This window comes from Camelus dromedarius, chromosome 10 (assembly GCF_036321535.1).
Source record: "Camelus dromedarius isolate mCamDro1 chromosome 10, mCamDro1.pat, whole genome shotgun sequence".
NCBI lineage: Eukaryota > Metazoa > Chordata > Mammalia > Artiodactyla > Camelidae > Camelus > Camelus dromedarius.
Genome location: NC_087445.1, coordinates 75,206,476 through 75,233,649, shown reverse-complemented (window position 1 = coordinate 75,233,649; position 27,174 = coordinate 75,206,476). Strand labels below are relative to the sequence as shown.

The window sequence follows — 27,174 nt, the reverse complement described above, 5'->3', positions numbered from 1 at the left end:
TGACTTTTCGTAACCTAAGAAGCAGGTCTCCTTTTGTACCAGTTTTACAGATATAACGCTCAGCAAGGTTACATGCGTGTCCAGGGTCACCCAGCTAACAGCCAGAACAGGGCCGAGAGACCAGGCGTGCCTGACGCCAGGCACCCTCTGGCTGGTGATCCTATGATCTCCTACAGGCTTTTCATTGTCCTGCAGCACAGAGAAAACCATCAGCTTGATAGGAGGCACCAAGGTAAATGCAAGAGGCTGTTCGTGGCTCCAGCTGCCCGAGGCCTGAGGTCAATGTCACAGCACAGGCAGGTCAGGAAGTCCTCTCTCTTGCCCTGAGCCATCTCCTCTGAATTATTCCCCTGTGGCTGATGCAACAAATCATCAAACACTTGGTGGCTATAAAGAATGAAAACTTGCTTTTGCTCAGTCCTGGAAGCCAGAAGTCCACAATCAAGATGTCAGCCGTGCTGGTCCTTCCGAAGGCTCTCGGGCAGGGTGTGCTCCATGCCTCTCTCCCAGCTTCTGTGGATGTTGGCAGCACTTGGCGCTCCTTGGCTTATGGATGTCTCACTCCAGTCTCCACATCCATTTTCACATGGCCTCTTACCCGTGCGTCTGTTTCTCACATCTCTCCTCTTTCTAAGTTACTGAATTTGGGATTCACCCTAAATGCTGTAGGGTGTCATCTTGAGTCCTCAACTTGATTACATCTGCAAAGATCCTATTTCCAAATAAGGTCGCATTCACAGGCACTGAGGGTTAGGACTTGGACATATCTTGGGGAGGCACTCCTCAGTCCTATTAACAACCTGACACCCCGGTGCCATCCTGCCATCCGTGCTGACCAGCGTGGGGCGAGGCCACCATCACAGCACAGCCCTGCGCAAACAGCATGTCATGGGAATCACCTTGGTGTCAGGCACTATATCTAGATGAGCTGGACCCGGTCTCCTGGGACTGACCTCGTGTATGTACCTTTTACAGCTCACGGGAGACGGGAGATGACCAGATTGGATAAGCTAAGATCTGGGGGCCCAGAAGCGGAAAGAAGCTTGGCCCCGCCCCAGGAGATCACTGGGGATGATTTCTCAGATCACATGGTATATGATGCAGCAAGTGAGGGGTGAGCTGGATTTTTCTGGCAGTGACGTGGAAGGGGCGTTCCCGGAAACGTGGATCCTGGGGCCAAGCAGAGGATAAGACACACGCAGAAGGGGCACAGAGGAGACGGGCCTTAGTGTCCCAAGGGAAGTGTAACAGGCCTTGGGGATTCCAAGGAGGGAGCAGTTCCTCTGCCCGCCAGGCTCAGGGCAGACTTCCCTGGAGAGGCGGCATTCGAGAAGGACTTGGAAAGCTGAACAGAGAGAGATGGGGCAGCGTTTCACGGTGTGTGGCAAGGCGGCAAAAAACATGAACAGGAGACATGGGCAGCAGAAAATGGTCCAGCCGCCTGGGGGAAAGAGGGGTAGTGGGGCCAGGCCGTGCCAGGCTGTCTCCCTTAGGGACTCAGGGACGGTTGGGAGACAACGGTGGTGGGGCAATCTGTACTGCAGTTTAGGGAAGTTCGACTGATAACTGAGTACAGCAGAGACTGGAAGGGCGAGCAGGAGGTGGGGGTCCCCCAGGAGCCTGGTTCTGCCCTCCAGGTGGGAGGTGACAAGATCTGAGCCAAGAGGGCAGCTGTCAGGACCGTGCTGACTCAGTGTCCATGCGAGATGTTTGAGCCGTTCCGTCTCAAGTGTCTCCGAAGGTGAGTCGATATATAGAAAGGTGCTGGCTGAATTTCACAAGGATTCTGTATTCTTCCTGCTCCTAAACTAACCCACATCCCTGACCAATTTGCCCAGATTTCTCCCTTGACTGGGGCATGCCAGATAAGCAAGTACTAAAAAAGTTAAGGTCCTAAGTAGGCCCCCTCCCCGCCCCAGCATTCCCTCCGCAGGAAGCCTGGAGCCAGCCTGGGGTCCTGCGGTGTTCCCCGCTGCAATTCAGCCTTAGAACAAGGATTAAATATGCGTACTGGCCCAGATTTTCCTCTTCCCCATGATGCATGATGTCCAGGCTGGGTGCTCCCAGATACCTAGGGCATCAGAATATCAGAAAAGTCTGAGTTTTAAAGCCTAGGAAACAAGCTCAAAGGAGACCTCCAATACTTTCCTGAAATCAGCTTGAAATGCAGTTCCTCCCCTCATCAAAGATCTCCAGCTCGGTTAAGGCCGCCGGCCAGTAGCAGAAATCTTCTTCTACCAAATAATCCCCGTTCCAACAATAAAATAGTTAAAAGCTTTGTCTAAAAGGATGTGCTTTCTTAATGTAAAACAATCTCAGAAGGACAGAGCATCTTTCCTATTCTACACTCCAGAATTCCCCTTAGAAATCAAATATAATCCTCTTTAAGAAGCTTTAAATAATTTTGAGCTTTCTTATTGACTTATTAAAATGCAGCTTAAAACACGTCTTCCATGCAATCCTTTTACAAGGGTCAGGGATATAAAGTTTGAAGAAATACGATTATTAGATCAGTTGGAAAGACTTAAGTACGCAAGTGCAATTTTGACTATTTCTGAGGAAACTTCCCTGAGCCTTTCTGATACCCACAGCAGCCTGTCCTGGGACAGGGGTGCGCTGTGCCTGCCCGCCCACGTTTTGCTAACTTGGTGATTCCCGACAGCTTCCCAGAGCAGGAAAATCTGCTGCCACCACCCTACTCACGTTTCTCCCGCGGCGCATCCCTGGCCGCTTCATCTGAAAGCCTCCCTCTGGTCCTAATGACTGAACATTCTCAGAAATCCCTTTGTTAACAGCTTCAAAGGGCTTAGAACATTCCAAGGGTGGGCTTTGATCCCTGGCATCCTTGAGCAAAATGTACCAACAGTGTCCCGATGCACCACGAACCTTCGCATTTATCCCTCGTCACTAAGTGATGCCCCTTCCTCGGATGAGTGGAGTCAGAGTCACAGATCACTGATTCTCATGTTTGAATGAATGAGTGAATGAATGAATGGGTGAGCGAATGAAAGCGTGCATGCACACGGCCTTCCGAAGCCCAACAGAAGGCCACACAGAACAGGGGTGAGGAGAACCACGGTCCTCCAGGACCACAGGCACTCCCTGCTTAAATGAAAGATACTGACCGATCTTAAGATTCACATTAAACTTTGTTGTTAACCAAGCAAGATTTTTGTCAGTGTAAATCCTTACAAGAAACAAAGCCCTGTTCTACAACATACTTCTATATGTCAGACAGGTTTTGACTAGGATTTGGCAGAAGAGGAGTGGATGTGGTCGATAGGACATCAGGGTCCAGCAATCCGAGAGGGACAGTGCCAGGTTCTGTCACAACTAGGACCCAGGCACCAGTGCCGGGGAAGGCTCCCGAGACACGTCCATGCATTGTTTGGTTTCCACACATCTAGTTTGGCCTGGAGTTGCTCTCTCTGGATAAAGGAAGTCATCCCCACAGGCGGACCATTTTGGGGTTCAGTGTCCAGGTATGGGAGCTGTGACTACCTGCCTGGGCTGAAACCCAAGCTCTGTTATTCACCAGCTGGACAGCCTCGAGCAGGCGACTTCACCCTCGTTGGCCCCAGTCTCCCCAGTTGTAAAACAGGGAAGCCAAATGGTAACCGTCTCCGAGGGTTCTTAGGAGAATCAGAGAAGAGGACGCCCCTCGAGAATCAGGCAGAACCCCGTGAAGTGGCTGGTTCTGTGGGGCCAAACCGGAAAACACTGGCGCTTTCCTGTGCTTCATCCCAACACTTCGCCCAGGACCGATGTGACCGGAACACGCTCTGTCAGGTCTCAGTGCGCCCAGTGCTGGTCACGTTGGTACCCGTGCTGCAGCTTGTTGGTTTCATTCTACGATGAAGAGCCACGCGAATAACTTCCTAAGTAACCGGTCCGTCTCATCACAGAAGCCTCCCCGAGCACCGTCACTTACATGCACCTGCAGACAGTAGCTAACGGCAGGTCAGTGCCAGGCACCGTGCTTAGTTCTGGGGACACTGAACGAGAGACGCAATTCTTGCCCTCCACCCGAAAAGCCCTGGTAATTTACTGACGGACAGAAACAAGGGAACAGGTGGTCCGGGATAGGCCATAGCAGCCGTGATAGGGGTCTGCTCAGGTCCTGGGCTCCCCTGCCAGACTTAGCAAATAAAAAATGCAGGACACCCACAGGTAAATTTAGATTATAGATAGATAGATAGATAGATAGATAGATAGATAGATAGATAGATAGATAAATAAATAAATAAATAAATAAATAAATAAATAAATAAATAAATAAATAAATTTAAATTTCAGATTAACAATGAAGAACTTTTTTTAGTATAAACACATCCCAAATATTTCCCAGGGCATATTTATTACTGCATGGGACATTCTTATTATTCATTGGTTACCTGAAATTCAAATTCAGCTGGACATCTTATAGTCTATCTGGCGGTCCTAGCCAGGTAGGAATCCCAGTTCGTCCCCAGATGGGGGCCGAAGACTGTTGTCATCCTTATCAGAAATCACTTTGGAATCGAGCAGTGACCCCTGGCCCATTACCAAGTGACTGGGGCCCACATTCGTCACGGTCCGTTTGGGCTGCTGTGATGGAACACCACGGCTTGGGTGGCTTCGACAACAGCGCTCTGGAGGCTAAGTCCAAGGTCAAGGCTCTGGCGGATTCCATGTCTGGTGAGACCCCACTTCTGGTTTCAGACGGCCAACTTCTCACTGTGTCCTCATATGACAGAAAGGACGAGGCAGCTCTCTGCATTCCCTTTCAATTTTGTTTTTGTTTTGAAGGGGAGGTAATCAGGTTTATTTATTTTTTTGATGGAGGTACTGGGGATTGAACCTGGGACCTCGTGCATGCCAAACACATGCTCTACCACCGTGCTATACTCTCCCCCACCCTGGGGTCCCTTTTATAAGGGCACTGATCCCATTCGTGAGGGCTCCTACCTCATGACCTAATCACCCCAAAGACCCCACTTCCTAATACCGTCACTTCAGGGAGTAGGTTTCAAAATACGAATTTGTTGGGGGGACACTAACATTCAGTCCATTGCAATGTATCTTTCAGGTAAAAATCATACTCCTCTTAAAACAGATGCCCCTATTAAAAAACAAAACAAAATAAAACAAAACAAAACAGCCCGTGATAGCTGCGCTAGCTGTAACCTGGGGCTGGGCGGGTCTCCCAGCACCAACCTTCCTGATCATGTCTATAACATAATGTAAAAATATCCCAAAGTGGAGGAAACATGGGACTCCAGGAAGTGGTGTTAGAAGTCTGATGGAGTGACTGGTGGACCCTGAGTAAGGCCTGTAGATGGAAACAATGTCAGTTTCCCGGTTTTGATATTTCATTAGTTAAGATGTGGCTGTTGTGGGGAGCTGGGTGAAAGGTACCAGGGACCTCTCTGTGCCGTTTTTGCAACTTCTTATGAGTCTATAATTTATTTCAAAATTAAAAGTTAAAAAAAAAAAAAGACAGAGCCAGTGAAATACCCTCATAAAAGAGAATGTCGCTGCCAATATAGGGTTGAATGGACTTTGCAAATAACTCTCATTTTCTGGGAAACACAGATGCGCCTCTATGTCCCCTCATGTCCTCCCCTGCCCCTGTTCAGCTGCCGTGGTATTTTCCTTCATTATGCCAGCGCCTCAGAAGTAAACCTCTCTAATTTTCTACACCACAGCTATTTATTTAAATGCTAACTCGCATTATGAAGTGATAATCCACACGCGCAGGAGATAATTTATGAAGCATTTAAATTAAGAGGAGCAGCTAATTGGGAGCATGTGTCTTATAAGCCTTGCTAACACCAGAAAACTACAAATTAGGGGGGAAATGGAAGATATTTTTATCTTGCTTTTATCTTCTTTTGGAAGGCACTTGGAGGAAAAAACCACCTCCGTGCTCACCCGCGCTGGTCCCCAGCCCTCTCGTGGCTGGTGCCCCGGCCCCAGCGTTCGCTCGGGCTGCTGACAGAGACCCCCTTCCACCCAGACAAGTGGTGGATTTTCCCCACCATGCTTTTTCTAACAAGGGAGCATTTTTTTTTTCCTTCGAAAGCATCTCAGCTCCATTACAAAGATGCAGGTGGCAAAGACTGGTATGTGTGAAGCATTGACCCCTGACTGGAGGAGAGAGGAAATCTGGGGAAGGGGAAGATCAAAACAAAACACAATGGCAGGGAGGGTAGAGCATGTGCCTAGCACACACGAGGTCCTAGGTTCAATCCCCAGTACCTCCATTTAAAAAAAAAATTAAATAAATAAATAAACCTAATTACCCACTCCCCCCCACCCAGGAAAAAAAAAAAAAAGGAAAAAAATACGATGCAATTTATAATTATTTCAGTTCTTCCATTTTGAAAAGGGTTGCCTGGTTTATGCACACTGGCTGAGAGCTCAGTTTGAACAGACAGGGCGCTGTGTATGCCGGGGAGATCATTCACTCATTCTTTCAAAAGATTTTCATGAACACCTACCATGTGAAAGGCACCAGGGGTAGAGCAATGAGCAAAAAAGACGTCATGGTTCTTGGCTGCTTGACAGTTACGTTGTAACCAGAGAGGTGGCCATGACAGGATGAAGCATTTAATTACCCCCTTGGTGTTAGAAAAACGAAGACCGATATTGAAGTGTGTGGAGGGGGCTGTGCTCTGGTCTGGGTTGGTCAGGGAAGGCTTCCCAAGGGAAAGACATTTTTGAGTTGAGACCTGAAGGGTGAGGAATAGCTGGGTGAGAATGAGCTGGGTATGGGCAGGGGCTGGCGGGGCAGGGGACACGGAGCCCCTGCGTTTCCAGTCCCAGGGAGGCACGATCTGGGACAGGTCGGGACAGCCCCATTCTAGGGTCTGGTTCCGAGGCACTAGGAGCCGCCTTTGAAGGCTTTTGAGCAGAAGGAGAAGGGTGACCCCATCATATCTGCTTTTGCTGTGTGACTCTTAACCCAGAACACTTACACACGCACAGAGCTTTTAAAAGGATGCTCCCCTGCCCCTCCTCACACCTGTTAGGATAGCTACTATTCAAGAAAGAAAGAAAGAGAGAAAGAGAGAAAGAAGGAAAGAAAGAAGGAAAGAAAAGAAAGAAAGAAGGAAAGAAAGAAAAATAAAAAGAAAGAAAGAAAGAAAGAAAGAAAGAAAGAAAGAAAGAAAGAAAGAAAGAAAGAAAGAAAGAAAGAAAGAAAGAAAGAAAGAAAGAAAGAAAGAAAGAAAGGAAGGAAGGAAGGAAGGAAGGAAGGAAGAAAGAAAGGAAAATAAGTGTTGGTGAAGATGTGGAGAAATGGGAACCCTCATGTGCTGCTGGTGGGAATGTAAAATGGTACAGTCATTATTGAAAATAGCATAGAGGGTCCTTAAAAAACTAAAAATAGAATTACCATAGGGTCCAGCAACTCCACTTCTATATATGTATCTCCAGAAGAATTGAAAACAGGGTCTTGAAGAGATATTTGCACACCTGTGTTCATAGCAGCATTATTCACAATAACTAAAACATGGTAGCCACCATGGATCAATGACTAGATAAACAAAATGTGATATATACATATCAATGGAGTATTATTCAGCCTTAAAAAGGAAGGCAGTCCTGACACCTGCTACAACATAGATGAAGAACCTGGAAAACGTTATGCTGAGTGAACTAAGCCAGACGTAGAAGGACAAATATTGTCTGATTCCACTCACGTGAGACCCTGGAGTAGTCAAATTCCTAGAGATGGAGAGTGGAATGGTGGGTGCCGGGGGGCGGCGTGGGGAGCTGTTTACCCCGTACAGTTTCAGTTTTGCAAGATGGAGAGCGTTCTGGGGATGGACAGTGGTGATGGTTGCACAACAACATAAATGTACTTAACGCTATTAAACGTACACTTAAAAGTGGTTAAGCTGATAAATGTTATGTTGTGTGTACTTTACAATTAAAAAAAAATAGAATGTTCCCAGCCTTGGGACACTTGGCTGTGACGAATGTCATTGGTTCATCTGAACTGAAGAATTAGAGCTGGTGGGAGCCCAGGGTGGTCTCTCCTGGCCCCTTCCACTGCGCACATCCTTGGGGGGTGATGGGGAGGGATCGGACAGGCCTCTGGAAGAGGCCCCAAGGGTGTGGCAGATGGGGGTCCTAATGCTCTTGAAGGACAGAAATAGCTCGTCAGGGCCTCTCTCGGTCAGGTGTCCCCATGCCAATGCCGTCTTTATTTCCTGGGGGCCTGATAATGCAGGAAATTGCTCAGTCGGGAGAGCAATTTGACACTGATTATCTGGCCTCTGGCTTTGCAGAATGTTCCTGTCTTCTGCCCATGAGTTCCAGGAACTGCACAGCCTCCTTGGATTCGGTTTACAGGTGTGCCTGGCTCCACACTGGAGAGACACCGACCTTTGACCCGCAGGTGCTTGAATGTGTGTAAATCAAATGATTGTCTGCAGGGCCCCCGGGACAGGAGCTGCGGGGACTGCAAAGCAGGCATGCTCAACGACCCAGACGCCCTTTAGAAGAGTCTGGGGGCTTTTAAAAAGTGCTAATGTCTGGGTCCCAGCCCTACATCGTCTGCAGCCAAGAATGCTTTGTAACCTAATTTATAACCCCATTACTTCTGGAGTTTGCAAATGCAAATGGTATTCATATCAGCTAAGCAGGGGCTGAGGAAGACGGGGATGTTCTGAGGTCTCCAGTGAGGCCCCTCCTCCCTCCTGCCCAGTCCGCTCAGTGCCTCATTCTCAACTGCTTTTTTTTTTGTCTCTTGTTTCTGTCTCCTCCTGCCCTCACTCAGTTCATCCTGCTTGTTTCTAAAAACTAACAACTCCCCCATCCCCCTGAATTAAAACAAACAAACAAACAAACAAACAAACAAACAAAAACCCTAACAGGTTCCAGGACCTCCAAGGAGCAAATGGCAAAGAAGTTGCCTGTTCTGCCCTAGGGCCCAGGGGCAGCATTTGGCAAAATCGGGGGACCTTTTAGAAAACATTGTGGGTAACCTATTTTAAGTAATTCTCACTTATTGTAGAAATCAAGCAATCAGATGTGTGTAAGGGCAAAGTAAACAGTCTCCTGTCCCCAGTCTCACCCACTCAAGTCTCCAGTTTCCTCCTTTGTAAAACGGGGGGATGGGGGGCGGTGAGAGGGTTCCTGGGGAAACGGCCACGGAGGCTGAGCCTGGGCTCTGGCCTGGGGTAGACATCCAGTTAACGGTGCCAATCGGTCTGTTAGCTGGTGATGGAAAAGCAGCGAGTTTCCTTTAAATGTGAAATTATAAACCGTTTGTGTTGGCTTTAGGTACCATTTCCTGACAAATACCTGAAAGCTTTTATTGTTAGTAAATAGGAGAGGCGTCTTCCCTGCGGAGACGTTCACTGTTCGCAGGCTGTTATTTGGAATTCGATAAACCCACCTGTCTGTGACGACTCCCCAAACCCAAACTGAGATTAGGAAGTCTCAGGATTAGGGATTCCTCGCCCCGGTCCCTTGGAGTAGAATCTGCTCATGTCTGTGCATCTAAGGCCGAGTCCGTTGCCCTTCTACGCCAAGCCTCCTTCCCATCGGCAGAGCCATTTGCAGACGGCCGGGACCACATCTGTCCTCAGGCCTGACCCCCACATTTCCCTCCAGGGACTACATTTCCTGGGGGATGCGACTCTTCTGGAGGCCCCTGGTGGGGCGGGCTGAATGGAAGAAGGCGTCACTTCCGTCTGCCTGCCACCAGCTCCGACGGCCCCTCCCTCCCTCCCTCCCTCTTTGCGTCTTAGGCTGGTGCCCCCTCTCCTCCTGGGTCATGAGGGTTCTCCTATTGAGGCCACGCCCCCTCTTCTCCTGTGAGTAACCTCTTCCCGGGAAAGACCAGCTGGTTGTCCAGGGCGGCGGTCCGGGGACACTGCGCTTCCACCCTCATGCAGCAGTCAGTTGCAGCTTCCCCCCTGCCTGGGAGCTAGCTCCTTGAAGATGGGCCTGGGTCTTTGTTGCGGCACCAGGAACAGTGTCTGGCACCTAGCGGGTGCTCCGAAACTCACAGTGTTGAGTTCAGTGTCGTGAAACACCGGTTCTGAGTCTACTGTTCCAGGGTGGGATGGGAGGGTGCGCGAGGGGTGGGGAAGCAGGCAAGCCGCACATGCGCAGAGAAGGTAGCTGGCTGGGGGTGGGGTGGCAGGTGGCACTCAGGCGCTGTGTGACGAAGTGCACGTTGGCCAGTCTTTGAGCAGGGCAATTTTCAGCACTTGTGACTTTTTTACCTATGAGTACCCTTTGGTCCAGCGCCTCCCCGGCTACGGTCTAACCTACAGAAACACTTGCACATATTTACCAACACGTTCTTGCGGGGTGATTTTAGAACATCGAAAAACTGAATATGATGGCGGAGGGTTGGGGACGGGGAGCTGGAGGGGGTGGGGCCTGCAGACTTTATGGTCCATCCAGGGAATGAGAAGCATCTTTGCAAAAGGACCAAGTGCCACAAAAAGATGTCCCAATCCTGGCACTGAGAAAAAGAAACACCCATTTGTGGAAAAACAAAACACAAACGGAAAGGGTTGGAACACGTGCAGGCAAGTAAGTGTTTTCTGGAGTCCCTCCCAGGAGACATCCCCCGGGGACCACCCCCAGGAAGCTGGGCTGGGTTTCTTCTCTCCCTCCCAGGGGCACCCCCTCCAGTCCTGCCGCTCCAGTACTGAGATTTGTAAACAAGGCCGCACACTAGAGCAGCCACTCCCTCCGGGGAACCAGGACACCAGCTGTGCGACAGTTACTAATCGCCACTTCTCTGGGCCTCTTTCTTCTCTCCCGCAAAACGAAGGAGCAAAGATGTCCCATAAACAGACATTAGGTGCCCACCGTGTGCCAGGGACCACAGAGCCCTCTCCGGGTTTCCCTAACTTCGCTTTCTTAACGTTTGCAGGGAAAACTGGAAAGGACCCTTGGGGCTTTTCAAAAATGCTTACTGCTTTCTCAAGGACGTAGGCCCTGGAGCGGAGACGGGGAGAAACCGCAGGCGCGCTCTGCGACAGCGGGTGAAGCGGCCCCACAGAGGCCGGCGCTGGGCCCACGCAGGGAGCCTGCCTCTTTAACAAAGCACTGCCTGCACACACCAGTAATTGCCTTGTTATGGCCATCGGTGTCATCGCTCATCGGCCGGTCCCGGGATGGGCCCGGGGGAGCAGTTCTACCTTTGCTAAACCAATATCCCCCACGACAACCCCCTGCGGTCTTCCCTTTGCCGTCCCAGCAGAATAAATCCTCCGCTGCTCTTTGCTGAATGATCATGAAGACATGATTAAAGCTCTAGATTTATAGCTTCCTTGGGCTGGAGAAATCCAGCTGCTCTCGCTGCTAGGGCCTGCCCCCGCGGCTGCCGGGGACGGGGAGCCGGGAAACGGAAGTGGTCCCTGAGCCGAGGGGAGGCTGCCGAGGCAGACGCAATTAACATGTTAGCCAAATGGCAGCAGGCATCCCTGGATGGACCGCGGGGCCTCTCACTCATCCTGCCTTCAGGAACGGAGGCAGGCAAAAGTGTGCCCTGAAGCAGGGCACGTCCTGGACCGCACATCTCCTCCAACGTGTGGGCTCTGTCTGACCCGGACACAGCTGGCCCTTCACCCACGCTCCCGCTGGCATGTCCTACCTGCAAGCAACCTCCTTGCACACGGTCACTTTTTTGAGCATTGCCCAAGCGTATGTGGCCTGCTCCTCATTAGAAATGCCTGTGACCAGGAGTGCAGATTTCCGCGGAGATCAGCGGCTGTGTGTTTGGTTACCACTGCTGCTGGTCTGAAGGCCCGGTCTTCATTCAGCATCTCACATGCCAGACACAGGGCTGAGGGTTTTATGTCAGAGAACTTTCATACATTTTTTTTAAATTAATATTTTTACCGAGGTGAAAAATCACATAACATAAAACTGACCGTTTTAAGATGCACACTTTGTGGCATTTAGGACTTTCACAATGTTGCACAACCACTACCTCTTTCGGGTACCAAAACTTTTTCATCACCCTAAAAGAAAGTGGATACGATTAAGCTTTCACTCCCCACTGTCCCACCTCCCCAGCCCCAGGCAACCATTAATCTGCTTTTAGTCTCTGTGGATTTACCTATTCGAGATATTTTACGTAAATGGACATACCCAATATGTGGCCTTTTGTGTCTGGTTTCTTGCACTTAGCATCATGTGATGAGGCTCATCTATCTCATGTGTCAGTGTTTCATGCTGTTTATGGCTGTATAATATTCCACGGCCTGGCTGTACTATGTTTTGTAGATTCATCCACCCATTGATGCGTGTTCATATGTTTTTGAAGCGGGTGCTGTTATGATTCGCTTTCTACAAGGAGGAAACGAGGGTTCTGGAAGGTCAGGTCAATATCCAACACCCCAAAACTCATCAAGTGAAGGAGCCCAGGCGTAGCCAGGCATTCTGACCACTGGGCTGCTTAGGAGCTAGGAGAGGAGCTGGGATAAAAGCCATGGCAGAGGAGGAGCGCCGGAAGCAGGATGTGGTGACTTTCGGCAGAATCCGGCACATCCAGGAAAGCTCTTCAATTCACTTTCAAGGGGTCGGTCAGTAACCCTACTGATTATGAAACCCTGCAGGGTATGGTGTGCACTGCACTGAATGATATTTTAAGACCTGGATAATCAGGAGTGGTTTCTTAAGATGTTCAGCCCACACACACACAATCCATCCATCCATCCAGGCTAGGTTAGATGCACGGAGATAAATTAGACAATCTCAGAGTTGTAAACTGAGCTGCAACTGAGAACCCATGTCCCAGTTTATCCAGATTATCTTTCCGTTTTTACCCCAAGGGAAGTCTTCCTCTCTGAGCTGGTCTGGTTATCAACTCTCTGAGTGTCTTCTCCTCTGGTTGTGCTTAGGGGAAAGAGTGTGACTTCAAAAGGGTTCAGTCATTTCATGATTTTTTTCACTGTACTTTTATCCCCTTGTACACATCTCTGTCTGTTCTCGGTGCTAGCCTACTTAGAAGAGCAGGTGCCAGGTCCCACAAAAGACACAACCCCGAGAAGGCTTCCTCTCTGTCTGTCTACATCTGTGCTGCCTAAGACGATAGCCACGGGTCACAGTGCTACTTAGATTTTTTTTTTTAATAATTTAAAACTTCGTCTTCAGTCGCACTAGTCAGATTTCAAGTGCTCAGTATGCCCTGGGGGTGGCGGTGAGCCTACTGGGCAGAGAGGAGACAGGATGGATGCTTCCATCGCCGCCGAAGGTTCCACTGGGCAGTGCTGGGCTACAAACGCCAAACAGCCAGGGGTTGCTCTCTGTTCCACCCTGACCTGCGTGGGCCTGACCCTTGAAAGGAAATCGACATTTTCTTCTGCTGAGTAAAGATCATAGTAAGGGTAATACGTGCCTCCACAGGCAAGACAGACTGAATGGATGAGCAGTGAGAGGACAGAGCCTGGTGCCTGGTGTGGCGGAGGGAGGGGCCAAGTTGGGACCTGCTGATCCGGCCCCGGCCCCCTGCAGGTAAAAAACGGTGGAGAGGCCTGCTGGCGAGGGAGACAATCAGTGTCCCTGAGAATGTGGCTGCGGGGCTATAAACAGCGTGGGCGGGATGCAGCCCTCCGAGGGCTCAGGGACGTGCCTGGCTCCCATATGGCAGGATCCTTTACGTTCTGATTTAAGGCCCGGCAGGATGTTCATGGCTGTGCCTGGGTCTCACACGCACAGCACCGCTGCTCTGAGTCGGGAGGAAACCCACATCTCAAGCCCAGCGCTTCTCTGCTGCCCTAAGCTGCAGAGAAAATGGGCCCATAAAACAGGATGAGGGAGGCCGGGGCCTTGGGAAGGAAGCAATGGGGCTGTCAGACGCCTTAGTGTGCCGGCGAGGGCTGGGCCCGGCAGCCCCGGCATGCCAGGTGCATCAGGCCACATGCACGGACTGGTTTATGGCAGAGAAAAGAGAGATGGCTTCGGAGCTGGTTTTGTCCAAGGCAGAATCCAGAGGAAACCATGCCCCCTTCTTTATGCTCCTTCCCTGAGTTTGCGCTCCCCTTCCCTTCCCGCCTCTGCTTCCCTGAGAGCAAGCAGGAGCAGTTTGTTTTCGACTGCCGGAGGAGGCTTGAAATATTACAAAGGTGGCGCGCGGAACGCTCCCCGCGGCCCTGCCCCGATGGCACGCGCACAGACATAAAAAGCAAATACCATCAGTAACCCGTCGCCAGAACCCAGCAATGAGCCGAGAGTTTTTCTCCCTGCCGGGGCTGTTAGCGGCGATGTATTTCTCCCTGCACTAAGCACCATCTTTCCCAAGGCTGCATTACAATGATTTATAAACCCCATTTCTGGGGGAAACGAATAGATCAAAGTGAGGAGAAAGAGAAGGAGACGCGAGCAGCTGGAGGAGGATATTGAAGCATGAAACAAAAACACAAATGAAAAACTAGGCAGTGACACGACTGAGCTGCTCCTCGCTGCACTCGTATCAGAGAAAAATAATAGCAAAATCTCGATTTTAATCCTCTTTTCCCCTTTATAAGATGCGGCTTTCTGTCAGTTACTGGGAGTCTGAGCCGTCGGCGGGCTCGCGTGGGAACGGGCTGCCCAGGATGGCCCGGGGTGGAGGGCTCTGCCCCGGGGGTGCTCAGACCCCAGCCACATCCTCTCCTTCCTCACTTTCGGGGGAGACTCGTTCTAGGGGCTCGGTGGACTCCTGAGTAAATAATAGGACAGCCCTTCGTTGCCTTCACAAGGCGGGGTGCTCAGCGGTGCGATGTGGTCCAGGGACCACCTTTTAAAAATCTCCAGCTGGATCAGAAGCCTCTTCCCATCGTCTCCCAGTCGCCTGTTGCCCAGACTGAACAGTTTCTTTGAACTGCTGGCGTCCAGAAGGACGAGAGGGAGTAGAAACAGACTCGGGGCCCAGCGTGACAGACGCCCCTCTGGAAATCTCAGTTAGACTTTGCACCTGCGCTTGGCCGTCAGTGCGAATGGGTGCAGAGACGCGGAATCAGCCGAGGACAGGGCCTGGGCGGGAACAGGCACCCGTGTGGGGAGGAGGGAAGGAGACCTCAGGATGGGGGTGAGACCGGGCTGCCGAGAGGGGGCACCCTTTGAAATGGGTCTTAAGGGAAGGATGGCAGCTGCTGTGGACGGGACCCCTCCTCAGTTATCCGTTCGGAGCAGCCTTCCCTGCCCCTTGCTCAGCTGTTTACAGCAAGAAACATAACTCAGAGGTAGGATGTATTGCCTTAAGTGGACAATCTCATCTTGTTGGGAGCCAAGTGGAAAAAGATCACGGAGGGTTTGTTTTTGTTTTTCAGGTGAGAACCCCACGCGTAGCCAAGTACAGTGACACACGACATTGCCAGGAACAAGATTCCATCTGTCCCTAACGAGGCCTCAGAAAGGTCCAGAGAGACTCTGCAAGTAGGATAATGAAAGCCACGAGCTCCCACAGAAGAGGCAGCCGAACTTTGCCGTGGCCTGGAGTTCTCCTTCCCGCAAGCTAATTTGTCGGCTTCTCTTTTAAAAGCCAACCCAATCAAACAAAACCTCCGTGGGGCTGTAACCAGGGCATAGTTTGCATGGAGTGTCATGGCATTTTGTGTCCTCGCTCTGGGTGGCCCTGGGATGCTCCAAGTGATAAAGCACTTCTGGTTTAAGGGGACTTTGAAAGAAGGGCCTTGGTATGTGGCTTGGGTGGGGAGGACTGCCTCAAGCCAGGGGTTGGTTGAGGTCAGCAGATTGCCCTGGAGTACCCGGCGCGTCTGCCCTGCAGCCTGGACCCCCCACTGGCTCACCCAGCCTCGTTAGCCCAGTGGTGAAGGAAGCACTGGTCTTGGCTACGCTATGGGCATGTCCAGTTTCTCAAAAGCCAACATTCCAATCCAATTTGCTTTCCTGAAGGAGTCTTCATTTTCAGAAAAGGCTTCCCTATCCCATTCCGTTCAGAAAGGTGCTGCACCACATCACCGCCCAGCTAGTGAAAAGGGTGATGTGTAGGCGGCTTCTCCGGGATGCACCTACCAGGAGAGTACTCGGAGGTGCTGCTTCCAGCACCCGCTCCCTTCTACTGCCAGCAGAAGCCCCGGTGACAGCTGAATACTTCTGATGGAAAAAGAGGCTTAGTTCTACTGTATTCGTGGTGGTTAGGACAACCAAAGTTTCACCCTCAAAGTTGAAAGGAAGCGAACGGACTCACATCGGTTGTTTAACATTTTAGAAAGCATTCAGGTTCCTGGGGTGACAAGATGCTGTGTTTTCCGCCGGATCTGATTTTTAAATAGACGAGTTACAAACCTCCTGAAAATTGGAGTTTATAATTGAAATATTGATAAACTCTTTCCCATAAAGAAGCTACTAGATACTGTAGTAATAACTAGGAAACGGAAAAAATAGTAAGAATGCTTTTCTCTGCTTAGCCAAGAAATACAATTGCAGAGTTTATTGCTTACAAAACACAGCTGCCTCTCCTCAAATTGGATAGAGAGATGAACCCCGATAAATTATGATGCCCCTAAATTCCAAAGAATGTACATCAATTATTGGGGGTGCCACCGTCATCCTTCTGGGCAGCCTACTTATTAGGGCCATAATTTATTATTATTATGCTTTGGTGCAAATATGCTTTGGCTGATAAAATTCAGATCTATTAAAACACACGTCCTTCTTTCTCTGAATCAGTAAGAGACAACATTCCAAAAGGAAGTATTGTAAATTAGAAAAGCAAATGGTTCTTATGTACTCAGAAGTGAGAGACCAAAGATAATTGAAGGAGGAAGCATGCCCTATTATCCAGACTTTCTGAATCTCATCCCGGAATTCAGGAATTGCTACAACAATGAGCAGCAAGATGCAGGATTGGAGCACCATTGTCTGGTGGTTCCAGCCCCTGCCTCTGGACTGAAGCCCCGTTTTATGAAATGATTCTATGTTGTTTTTTAAAAAATGAATCTTTCAGGTTCAATTTTAACCAACATGAGGCACATTGCCTTCTTTAAGAGACATGAATTATATAGGCTTTTTTTAAAAAGCTGAATGTTTGATTTGGGAGGGATTTTGGACATCCAGCCTCCCCACCGTGATGCTCAGCCAAAGAAAAGCCAAGCCGTTTGTATGGCTGAGCACGCACCAGGACTCCAACACGGCGCCACGAAGTGCTTCTCAGCCATTTTCATATCAGAAACAGAACTGCCTCTTAGAATGAGAGAATTTGAGAGTCACAAAGGGCCAAGAGGGTGCCTGGTCTACCCTGCCCGTCAGGGCCAATAAATGATCCTTGTGAAGGCAACGGCCCTCCAGGCTGGTGTTTGGTTCCTGTGACGGGGCACCCCTACTGCCCTGGGCGGCCCATCCCACTGAGTCTTAGTTGCCTGGCACAGACCTGATCGCTAGTAGGGATCCGATGATGGTGGCAGTGAGACCATTCTTCCCTCTGCAGCAGAGCGGAAAAGCTGTCTCCCTGTCCACGGAGCAACACTGCTTCAGGACTTGAAAATCACGATGGAACTTAACCTTGGCCCTTTCCTCTTCTCGTGGTCCTCCCATGGCTTCTGGACTGCTCACCAGCCTCCCTCCTCTTCTTCATGTCCACCGCACGCCAGGTGACCAGAACAGAGCCCGGGCTCTCTCTGCAGAGGGGAAGGGTGCCGGGCAGGAGCTGCCTGTTCATACCGTCAGTGCGCCAACCAGCACCCCTTGGTCGCTCGCTGTGAGACTGTCCTCATGAACAAGCTCGGTCTTCCCAGCTTAGGCCCCCAAAGAGGCAACGTCAAAGCTCTCCTCAAGGCGTGAGCCGCAGAAGCGCCTTCTCTGCTGTGGCCCCTGTCCTACAGGCTCACACCGACCTGGAGGAGGGGACGCAGGCCTGGCGACCAGCCCTGCAGATAGCAAGGGGAGCCCTAAGGGGCTTAAAGTCGGGGAGCGATAGGAATTGGTGTGTTTTTTGCAAGATTCTCATGACTCCGTGTGGGGAACAGAGTGGAAGGGGTGACGTCAGGTAGGGAGAGGCCAGATAGGAGGCAACTGCAATCAGCCTGGGGAGGAATCAGTGATGGGCCTGAACTTAGGGGGAGCAGTAGGGACAAAGAGAGACGGATAAAGGGTCTTCATGAGTGTCATGCGATGAGGAGGAGAGAACTACCAAGTGGGGTTATAGTGTGGCTGCTAGGTGGCTGGCTAGGCACACTCACTAGTTCAAATGACATCTAAACACACACACACACCTCGCACTGCAAGGCGTACACACTCATACGTCCAGAGAACTGCGAAGCACCAGATATCCCAGGCCCCTCATTTGAGCATTAAAACCACCAGCACCCAAACACCACAGTCTGTGGCAGACCCATTGTCCACATCCACAAGTCCAAACTAAGTTCACAACCTTTCTGCAGACCAGCTCCCTTTCTGGAATCTTCTATTTTGGTGAGAGTCACCATCATTGACTCAGTTGTCCAAGCCAAAAACCTGACAAAATCCATCCTCAACTTTTCCTTGCCCCCCACCTTCAGTCAGGTACCTCCTAAGGAGCTCTCCAGTCCATCCCTTTGCTGCTTCCCCGCCGCTGCTGACTTACCTAAGACCCACCTCCACTTCCCCCCCTGCACAGCCGCATTGGCAGCAGCCGCCCCTGGGGCTCCCTGCCCCCGACCATTAATAGTCTGCCCCAGGTAGTCTTGCAAAGAGCCAGCTCCTTCAATTCACTTCTCTGCTTAAAACCTTTAAAAGCACCACAGGGACATGAGCATCAGAGCCAAGATGTCGGGTAGCAGTGCGGTGTGAGGGTTAAGCACAGGGCCCGGGCAGCGGGAGTTCACACGTTCGCTCTGCCGCTTACTGGCTATGTGGCTGCGGGGTGCCAGTGCGGCACGCCTCCACGTCCTTATCTGTAGGGGAGATAATACGAGGCCACACCTCATCGAAGCTCAGGATCCTTTATTATTAACAATCCAGGCCTACATCCAGCCTGTGCCCACATTTTTTTAAATTGAAGTGTACTTGATTTATAACGTGTTAGCTGCTGGCATACAGCATAGTGATTCAGTTATACGTAATATGCATATTCCTTTTCATATTCTCTTTCATTATAGGTTACTATGGGATATTGAATGTAGTTCCCTATGCTATACAGTAGCACCTTGTTGTTTATTTATTTTATATATAGGATTTTGTTCTGCTAATCCCAAACTCCTAATCTATCCCTCCCCTGCCCTACTTTCCCCTTTGGTAACCTGCAGTTTGTTTTCTACGTCTGCGAGTCTCTTTCTGTTTTGTAAATAAGTCCATGTGTGTCATTTATTTATTTATTTTTTTATTTTAAACTTTATTATTATTATTTTAACAGAGGTACTGAGGTTTGAACCCAGGACCTCATGCATGCTAAGCACACCGTCTACCACTGAGCTATGTCCTCCCCCTGCATCATTTTTTTTTAGATTCCACGTATAAGTGATATTATAAGATTTGTTTTTCTCTTTTTTACTTCACCTAGTATGATCATCTCTAAGTTCATCCATATTGCTGCAAATGGCATTGTTTCATTCTTCTTTATGACTGGGTATTATTTCATTGTGTGTATGTGTATATATATACACACCACATCTTTATCCAGTCACCTATTGATGGACATACAGTTTGCTTCCATATCTTGGCTACTGTAAATCGTGCTTATGCCCATATTTAAAAAAATTTTTTTCTTTTTGCTGGGGGAGGTAATTAGGTTTATTTATTTAATGTTTTTCCTTTAATGGAGGTACTAGGGATTGAACCCAGGACCTCATGCGTGCTAAACATGCACTCTACCACTTGAGCTATACCCTCCCCCTGTGCCCATGTTGTGAAGTCCTCCCCTGTTCTCCCAGCGTCCACACCCCCAGGTCCCACCCGTGTGGCCCCAGCGACACTGCCGTTCTCACGCGTGGCATTTTTCTTGCTGCTTCTCCACGTGCTATTTCCTCCACCTGGAATTTCCTCCCCACCCCATTTGCCTGTCAGACCCTAAGTCATCCTCCAAAAGTCAAGAATCACAAATTAAAAATACAGACAACAGCCAATGTGGGTGAGAAGGTGGAGCCACTGGAACGCTCATATGCTGCTGAGGAGAATGCAAAATGGTATGGCTACACTGGGAAACGATATGGTAGAAACTTACAAAGATTCCATTTATCATGTAACTCAGGTCCTGTTCCTAGATATTTACCCAAGAGAAACAAAAATATCTGCCTACACAAAAACATGTATGGGGCTGTTCATAACAGAATTATTCATAATAGCCCCAAACTGGCAGCAACCCAGACGTCCATCAGCTGGGGAACGGGTAAGCAAATTGTGGTGCATCTTTATGATGGAAAACCACCTGACGATAAAACAGAGCGAGGAACAGATACACGCTACGACGTGGGTGAATCACAAGTGCATTATGCTAATGAAAGAAGCCACACAGAAGAGACTATGAACCATGGGCTTCCTTATACCCTAAATTCTAGGAAAGACAAAATTGCATTGACAGAAAGCAACCAGCAGGCCCTGGGGCCAGGACTTGGAAGGGGGTCAGGTGTGAAGGGGCCCAAGGGAGCTCTCCTGGGGGGGACAACTGTTCCATGTCTTGACTGTGATGGAGATTAGGTGACTGTACAAGATTACCAGAACTTGCCAAACTGTATGCTTAAAATGGGTGAATTTTAATGATGAAAATAATACCTTCATAAACAATAAAGAGAGAAAAAAATTAAAACCAACCTCCAGACTGGCCCCCTCTAAAAGCCTTCTCTGACTGCCCCACCCATACACCTGCCCTATCCTTATTCCTGTCCGGTTGTTGGACTTGCCCCACGACCTGGGCTTTAGTCAGTCGGGCTATCTCTTGATCAGCCAAGAGGCGGGGGCCTGGGGTCCTTCATTCATCTTTGCCCCTCTGTGCCTTGTACTCTGGAAACCTTTCCATTCGTCCCCAACTCTGTCTCCCCAGGATCACGCAGCCAAAGCTTTGTGATGTATGTGTAACATCCCTGTGTGTGCACGTGTTCCTGAGCGACTAAAACCTGAGCTTTTTCTCTCTCCTCATTTCTGAATTAAACCAAAAAGCTAAATTAGCCCTCCGCCCAGGAGACCTGTATTACCTTGCAAACAGCTAGCACCTCCAAGTTGTCATCTAATTAAGCCACACTCCCAAACAAAGCACATAACAGTGTCACCGCATTAACGATGCTACCCGCCCTGGCAGCCCTAACTGCACACTACAGCGGCTGGCTGTAGAACAGATAACCCGCCGCCGTGTAAACTGCGCTCCTAAGTAGGTCCCTCCCTTCAGCAGATCTCCTTTGAACGCTGGGTGGTTTTATGAAGAAATATTCCAGGGCTGGGCACGGAATGGAAGTGGTAGGTTGGTTCTTTAATCAGCCTAATTTTCCGGGGTGTTCTACCTTTTAGCATTCCAGAAATCCGCTCTTTGAACCTGTACGTAGCGCTGGCTGTTTGAAGTCCCCGTGTTGGCTGCTGTCAGCAGCTGAGTGTGTGTTTGAGAGGAGGGTGCGCTGGGGGTCGCGGGCACGCTGTTCTGTGCAGACCAGAGCTACGCCTGCACCCTGCTGTGGCGGGGTGGGGGGGGAGACGGTGGGGAGAGGCCACACGCTCCAGGGAGCGGGAGTGAGGATCCGGTCCATGGCAGGGGTGGCTGACAAAGCCCCCTGCAGCTTTGCAGGGTGAATTATTTGCCAGGCTTGAAATGAAGCTGAAATTAGAATAAGATGGCTTTTTTCCCCTTAGGAGGGGGTCCCCTAGAACAGAAAACGATCAGTTCATTTGACCTAGTTCACTTTTCTGCATCCCCCCAAAAGAGGCAGGTGCTAATTGATAGATGGATGTGCGCCACCTCCAGCTGCATTCAGATTTCACTCATTAGTTGATTTTAAGGGGGGGAAGGCACTAAATGCAGAATCAGCGGCAGAGTGTGGGTGCCAGAGGGTGAGGCTCAGGTTTGAACCCTGGCTCCCTTACTCTACCAACTCTGAGACTTCGGGGGCCAGTCACCCACACCGCTTGGGCCTCAGTTTTCTCCTCTGTAAAATGGGAGAACTAATTCCTCTCTCACCAGGCTGCTGGGAGGCTTAACTTGAACGAGAGAACGCCACACATCGCTTAGCCCGCTTTTTCACACGGTAGAGCCCTCAGTCCCCCGCAGGCTAATCATTATTGCGATGCTCCGCATCCAATTGCAAGAGAAATGAGCCAATAGGCCACACACACGTGGTCAATGTGTAGCACGTGCAGGACCTCAAGGCTCAGCCAATGGTGACGATGTGGACGATAAAAGGCCCAAATTTTACTGGGTTTTTCTGAAAGAGCCTCCTACTCAGAATTCAACATTTTAATACAAAGATATCAGGGAAAGGAATGAATGCGGGGGATGAAAAGAAGAGGGCGGGGCTGGGAGGAAGGCTTAGTAATTCTCAAATCAAGGCGAGGCGCTTCCCTCCCCCCGGCCCCTAAACTTGCTGGCAAGGACAGGACGGCTGACGGCACACCCCGCCCCTGGCATGTCACCCCACAATGATCAGGACGTCTCGGGGAAGGAGAGCTGGCGTTAAGTGCTGGCTCCTTCAAGCACCAGCACAACTGTACCACCTGGTGCCTGTCGGTGTGGCCCAGGGACTGTCTGCACGGGAAAACCCCAAATGCAGATTCTGGGCCCCCTTCTGAGTCAGACTCTCCAGACACGAGGCCCGAGGAGCTGTGTTTCTGACAGGCCCCCAGGTTGTGAAGTGGGCTGTGAGCGGCACTGTAAGGCATCTGTCCCAGCTTCCTTAGAGCTGGCGTTTCCGCGGCAAAGAAGGAAAACAGGGCCACTCGTTCCTGGCAGACTTGGAGACCCAGGGCTGCGGGTGGCGGCCTCGGGTTCTGGGTCAAGGTCCACTCCTCTCCCGGGGCTACTCTCTGGGGTGGCTCAGGCTGATCCTTTAATTTTCTAGGTTTTAAGGAGGCTCTTCTGAACCTTTTTTCCATAGTGAGCTAGTTGGCAGGTCAAGTTCACGTGTGCTCACAGGGCCCAGGAACAAACCCAGATCTTGAGGGAAGTCCCCACTGTGATCATGAATAGGATAGTTCAGTCAGAACAGTCCTTTGTGATCAGCATAACTGTGTGAGGGCCCAGAGCATCTGCCTCTTGCTGGGGGCTGTGTCAGATGATGGAGAGTGGTACCCAAGGCCCCCAGCCCAGCCTGCAGGCCTCCTCCTGGGGAGAGCCCTCAGGGGGCAGAGGGTGACAGGAGCAAGAACAGGCACTTGTTCTCATCTACTTTGTTGTTTAAAAGCCGGTGACCGGTGCACTTTTGTTCTTAGCAGCTTTACTCACAATCGCCCAAGTACCACTGGTGATGAATAGATAAACAAAAGGTGGTTTATCCATACAACGGAATATTACTCAGCCATAAAAAGAAATTTCTGACACATGCTACAACATAGATGAACCTCGAAAACATCATGCTGAATGAAATAAGCCCATCATGAAGGGACAAATGCTGTAGGATTCCACTTACACAGAGACCTCGAGTAATCAAATCCGTGGGGACAGAAAGTAGAATGGTCATCGCCAGAGGCAGGGTGGGAGGGGGAAAGAGAGAGTTGTTGCTTAGCCGGGACAGAGTTTCAGCGGGGGAAGATGAGAAAGTTCTGCAGATGGATGGCGACGGTCGCACACGATGTGAATGTATTGAACATAGTTAAAAATGGTTAGATGGTCGATTTTATGTCATGTGTATTTCAACTCAATTTTTCAAGGGCAGAAAGGCAGTAACTTGCGAAAGTCCGTATTTTACCAGTAGCAACAAATGTTTTGCAGCACACCTCATGGTGGCTTCAGAGCCCGCAGGAGGCCCCGGGGGCCAGCGGGCAGGAAGGCCTTCCTGGGGGGCCGCGGTGGGGGGCGGGGGAGCGCGCGGCCGGGAGCACAGGCTGCGGGGCCGGTGCGAGGCACGTGCACGTGCTGCCACTTCATTTCTCTCTCGTTCCTCCTTCCTGGCACATGTTCAGCCCATAATTAGGAAGATTCTCCAAGGAGAGAGACTACTTCCTGCCCAGATGACAAGCCGTGGCTTAGGCAGATCACTTCCCAGATGTGACATTCGTCTCCCTGGCAATGCTGCAGGTGGCTCGGCGTTTACATGGCCGGAAAGCTCCATCTGAGGCCCTGATCCTCACAAATACCTTCTTCCGTCGCTGGGGCTCGTGTCCAGGCTTTCCCTCTGCAGCTCACTTCCCTCAGAGCTGCAAGGCCCCTCTCGGGAGAAGCAGAAAGGGGAAGAGGGCAGGGGGTGTTCAGAACCCAGTGAAGGGTCGGGGGGAGCCCTTCACCCCGGGGCTTCCCAGCTCTCATCACGGGATTGTCCACGCGTTGGTGAACCCTGGCGGCCGGCCACCATCCTCTATCCAGGGCCCAGTGCAGAGTTGACACTCAGTAAATGGCTGTTGATTCAATGGTTGATTGAATAAAATGGGGAAATGGCCCAGAACCACCAGACTTCATGCAGTGTTATGAGTGCAAACTTCATGCTCTGCAGGCCCAAATAAGCGATTTTCAAGCGCCAATATCTGCAGTTCAGGCATGTCCAGGAGCCCCACACCTAGAGCCTGGAGTCCTATTTTCAAGGGAATGCTCTGATTTGAGCCTCACAGACCAATATAAGTGACAATAACTGACATTTTGGTAACATAATAATCCAAAATGAGCACTGTTGCCTCGTGACATGTATGTCTAGATGGTCTGTTTTACATCAAACAGACACAGGCCTACTTTACATTGAAAGATTTCTTTTCAGTGAGTATAAATGCCCATCAACAAGTGACTGGATAAAGAAGTTGCGGTACAAACACACCACAGAATAACTCTCAGCCCTGGAAAGGAGAGAAATACTGATACACGCTACAATGTAGATGAACCTTGAAAACGTGATGCCAAGCAAAAGCAGCCAGACACAAAAGGTCACATGTCGTATGATTCTTTTTACACAAAATGCCCAGAATGGGCAAACCCACACAGACGGAAGACAGATGAGTGGTTACTAGGGGAAGAGGGGAGAGAGAACGGGTCTGGAGTGTTCTTCTGGGGTGATGGAGAAGTTTTGAAACCAGAGAGGTGGTGGTTGCACAGCACTGTGAGGGCACTAGATGCTGCTGGATTGTATCCTTTGTTTATTTTCTTAAGTATTTGATTTTATTTTTATCTGGGGGAGGTAATTAGGTTTACTTGTTTATTTTGACAGAGGCCCTGGGAATTGAACCCAGGACCTCGTGCCTGTGCAGCACGTGCTCTACCCCTGAGCTAGACTCCTCCCCCCGCCGAATCGCACCCTTTAAATGGTTCGTTGTATGTGGAGTTCACCTCAATGAAGAAAATCCAAGCAGACAATAACCTGTAAGTTAAGATTATGAGGTGTGCAAAATGATGCAGCACAAAGTATAACACAGATTTTTTTTTTCTCATTTGGATATACTTTGCCAGTTGCAATCACAAGATCCAAATGCCACGCTGTCCAGGTAAGAATGGTTTCCTAATTTCTCTCCCTTGTGATTTCTTGTTCCACGTCTGGCTTCCTGGCTGGCTTCCCAAGGGAGGAGGGGGAGCTTTTTCTGTCTTATTCTTTGTATTCCTAGCACCTAAATTGGCTCTTGGTATGTAGTAAATGTCAAATAAATGTGCATTGAATAAGTGAGTGACACCAGCATCTGAGCTTCACTTAGCCTGGGTGAGGGGTGGAGGGTATCATGGGCCAGCTCTTCTCAACCTGGAACCCATCATCGGGGACCTTGTCAAAATGCAGATTCTGATTCATAGGTCTAGGGTGGGAGCTGAGATTCTGCATTTCCAAAAGTGCCCAAGGATACGGATGCTACTGGTCCACCAGCTCCTGGAGGAGCAAGGGCCCAGGCATGCCGGACCCCAAGCCTTTTCATGGAAGATCTCACCCAGCCTCCCTGAACACTTCCTGGTTACCCTGGGGAAGATGATTAAAGCAACTGGCAATTTTTTCCCATGATTCCAAGGTAGGCTGTCATTCCAAGGAAAATACGTCCACTTCAATTCAGAACGCTCGGTGCTCAATGTTTTCTTACGTGTGGCAGGGGAGGGGGAGGGAAAGTCTGTGGCCCCCTCCCCAAAAGAAACACGCTGTTCTTCTGCCTTTGTGTTTCCGAGCATGTACACGCAGTTGGAATCACAGCTAATAAACAGGTCATCTTGTACTTCCAAAACAAAAACGTGCCGTGTTTCAGTAGAATAGCAACTGTACATTAAAAAGCTGTCAACTTCACTACAATTTCCCTGAACCTTGCACTGCAGAAAGATACCTTGTCACTCAGAGTCGAGTGCAGTTTCACTGAAATATCTCCTTGTCTGCGTAAATAATGAGCAGAATTGCATGAGCGTATCTGGCCCCAGCCTCCTCTCCCCACTACTCCCGAAGAAACATGCAAATAGATTTATGGGGTGAGCTTCTCAACACTTCACTTTGAAAACAAAGGCAGGTGGTCCCACCGACCCCAGTGCTGTGTATTTAGGATACAGAGGAGGGAGCTGGGGGTCCCAGGGCAAGGAGGAAAGGGTGATGGTGATGAAAACAGTGGTCTTTGCAGCTTCCAGTCAAGGAAGCCAAACTGCTATTCAACTGTTGTTTTGAGAACACACACAGGTTGCATCAGAAAGTGCTGTAGATGGGAGATATTTGCCGAAGAAGAATGACCCAGACCCCAGAAAGTGTCAGCCCACACAGCCTGCAGATTTCAAGACTCAGTTTCAAGAACAGCTCTGCTACCACCTGCCATTGATAGGATCTTCAAGTCCCTTCAACCCTGTGAGCATCAAGTTCTTTGACTCTCAAAGAACAGTGATACTAGTGACGGCCTCACAAGGTGGAAGCAAATGAGGTGATGAATGCAAAAGTACTTTAAACCCTCAAGTATGATCCAGTTGCTAATCATTATTGTCAGGAGCTTGTCAGTGGAAATCAACGTATGAGCTTTGGCGCCAGCCCAACTGAGGTTCCGATCTTGGCTCTATCCCTCACCAGCAGTGTAACTTCAGGCAAGTTTCTTTACCTCTCTGAGCCTCGGTTTCCTCATCTGTTTACAGATGGGGATAACAATGGTATTTACCCTTGTGGGGTGATTGTAAGGATTTGATGCAAGAGTGCACGTTGGAACTACTGCCTGGCTGATAGAAAGAACTCAGGAAATATG

At 49.9% G+C, this 27,174-nt stretch overlaps 1 protein-coding gene across 1 annotated transcript in view; it reads right to left on the bottom strand.

Moving 5' to 3' along the window:
* Positions 1–27,174, bottom strand: part of CFAP77 (cilia and flagella associated protein 77) — a 122,709-nt gene that overhangs the window by 71,894 nt on the left and 23,641 nt on the right. The window contains exon 4 of the mRNA XM_064490880.1: positions 10,588–10,615. Coding sequence (XP_064346950.1) covers positions 10,588–10,615 — 28 coding nt within the window. The remainder of the gene's footprint in view (positions 1–10,587; positions 10,616–27,174) is intronic.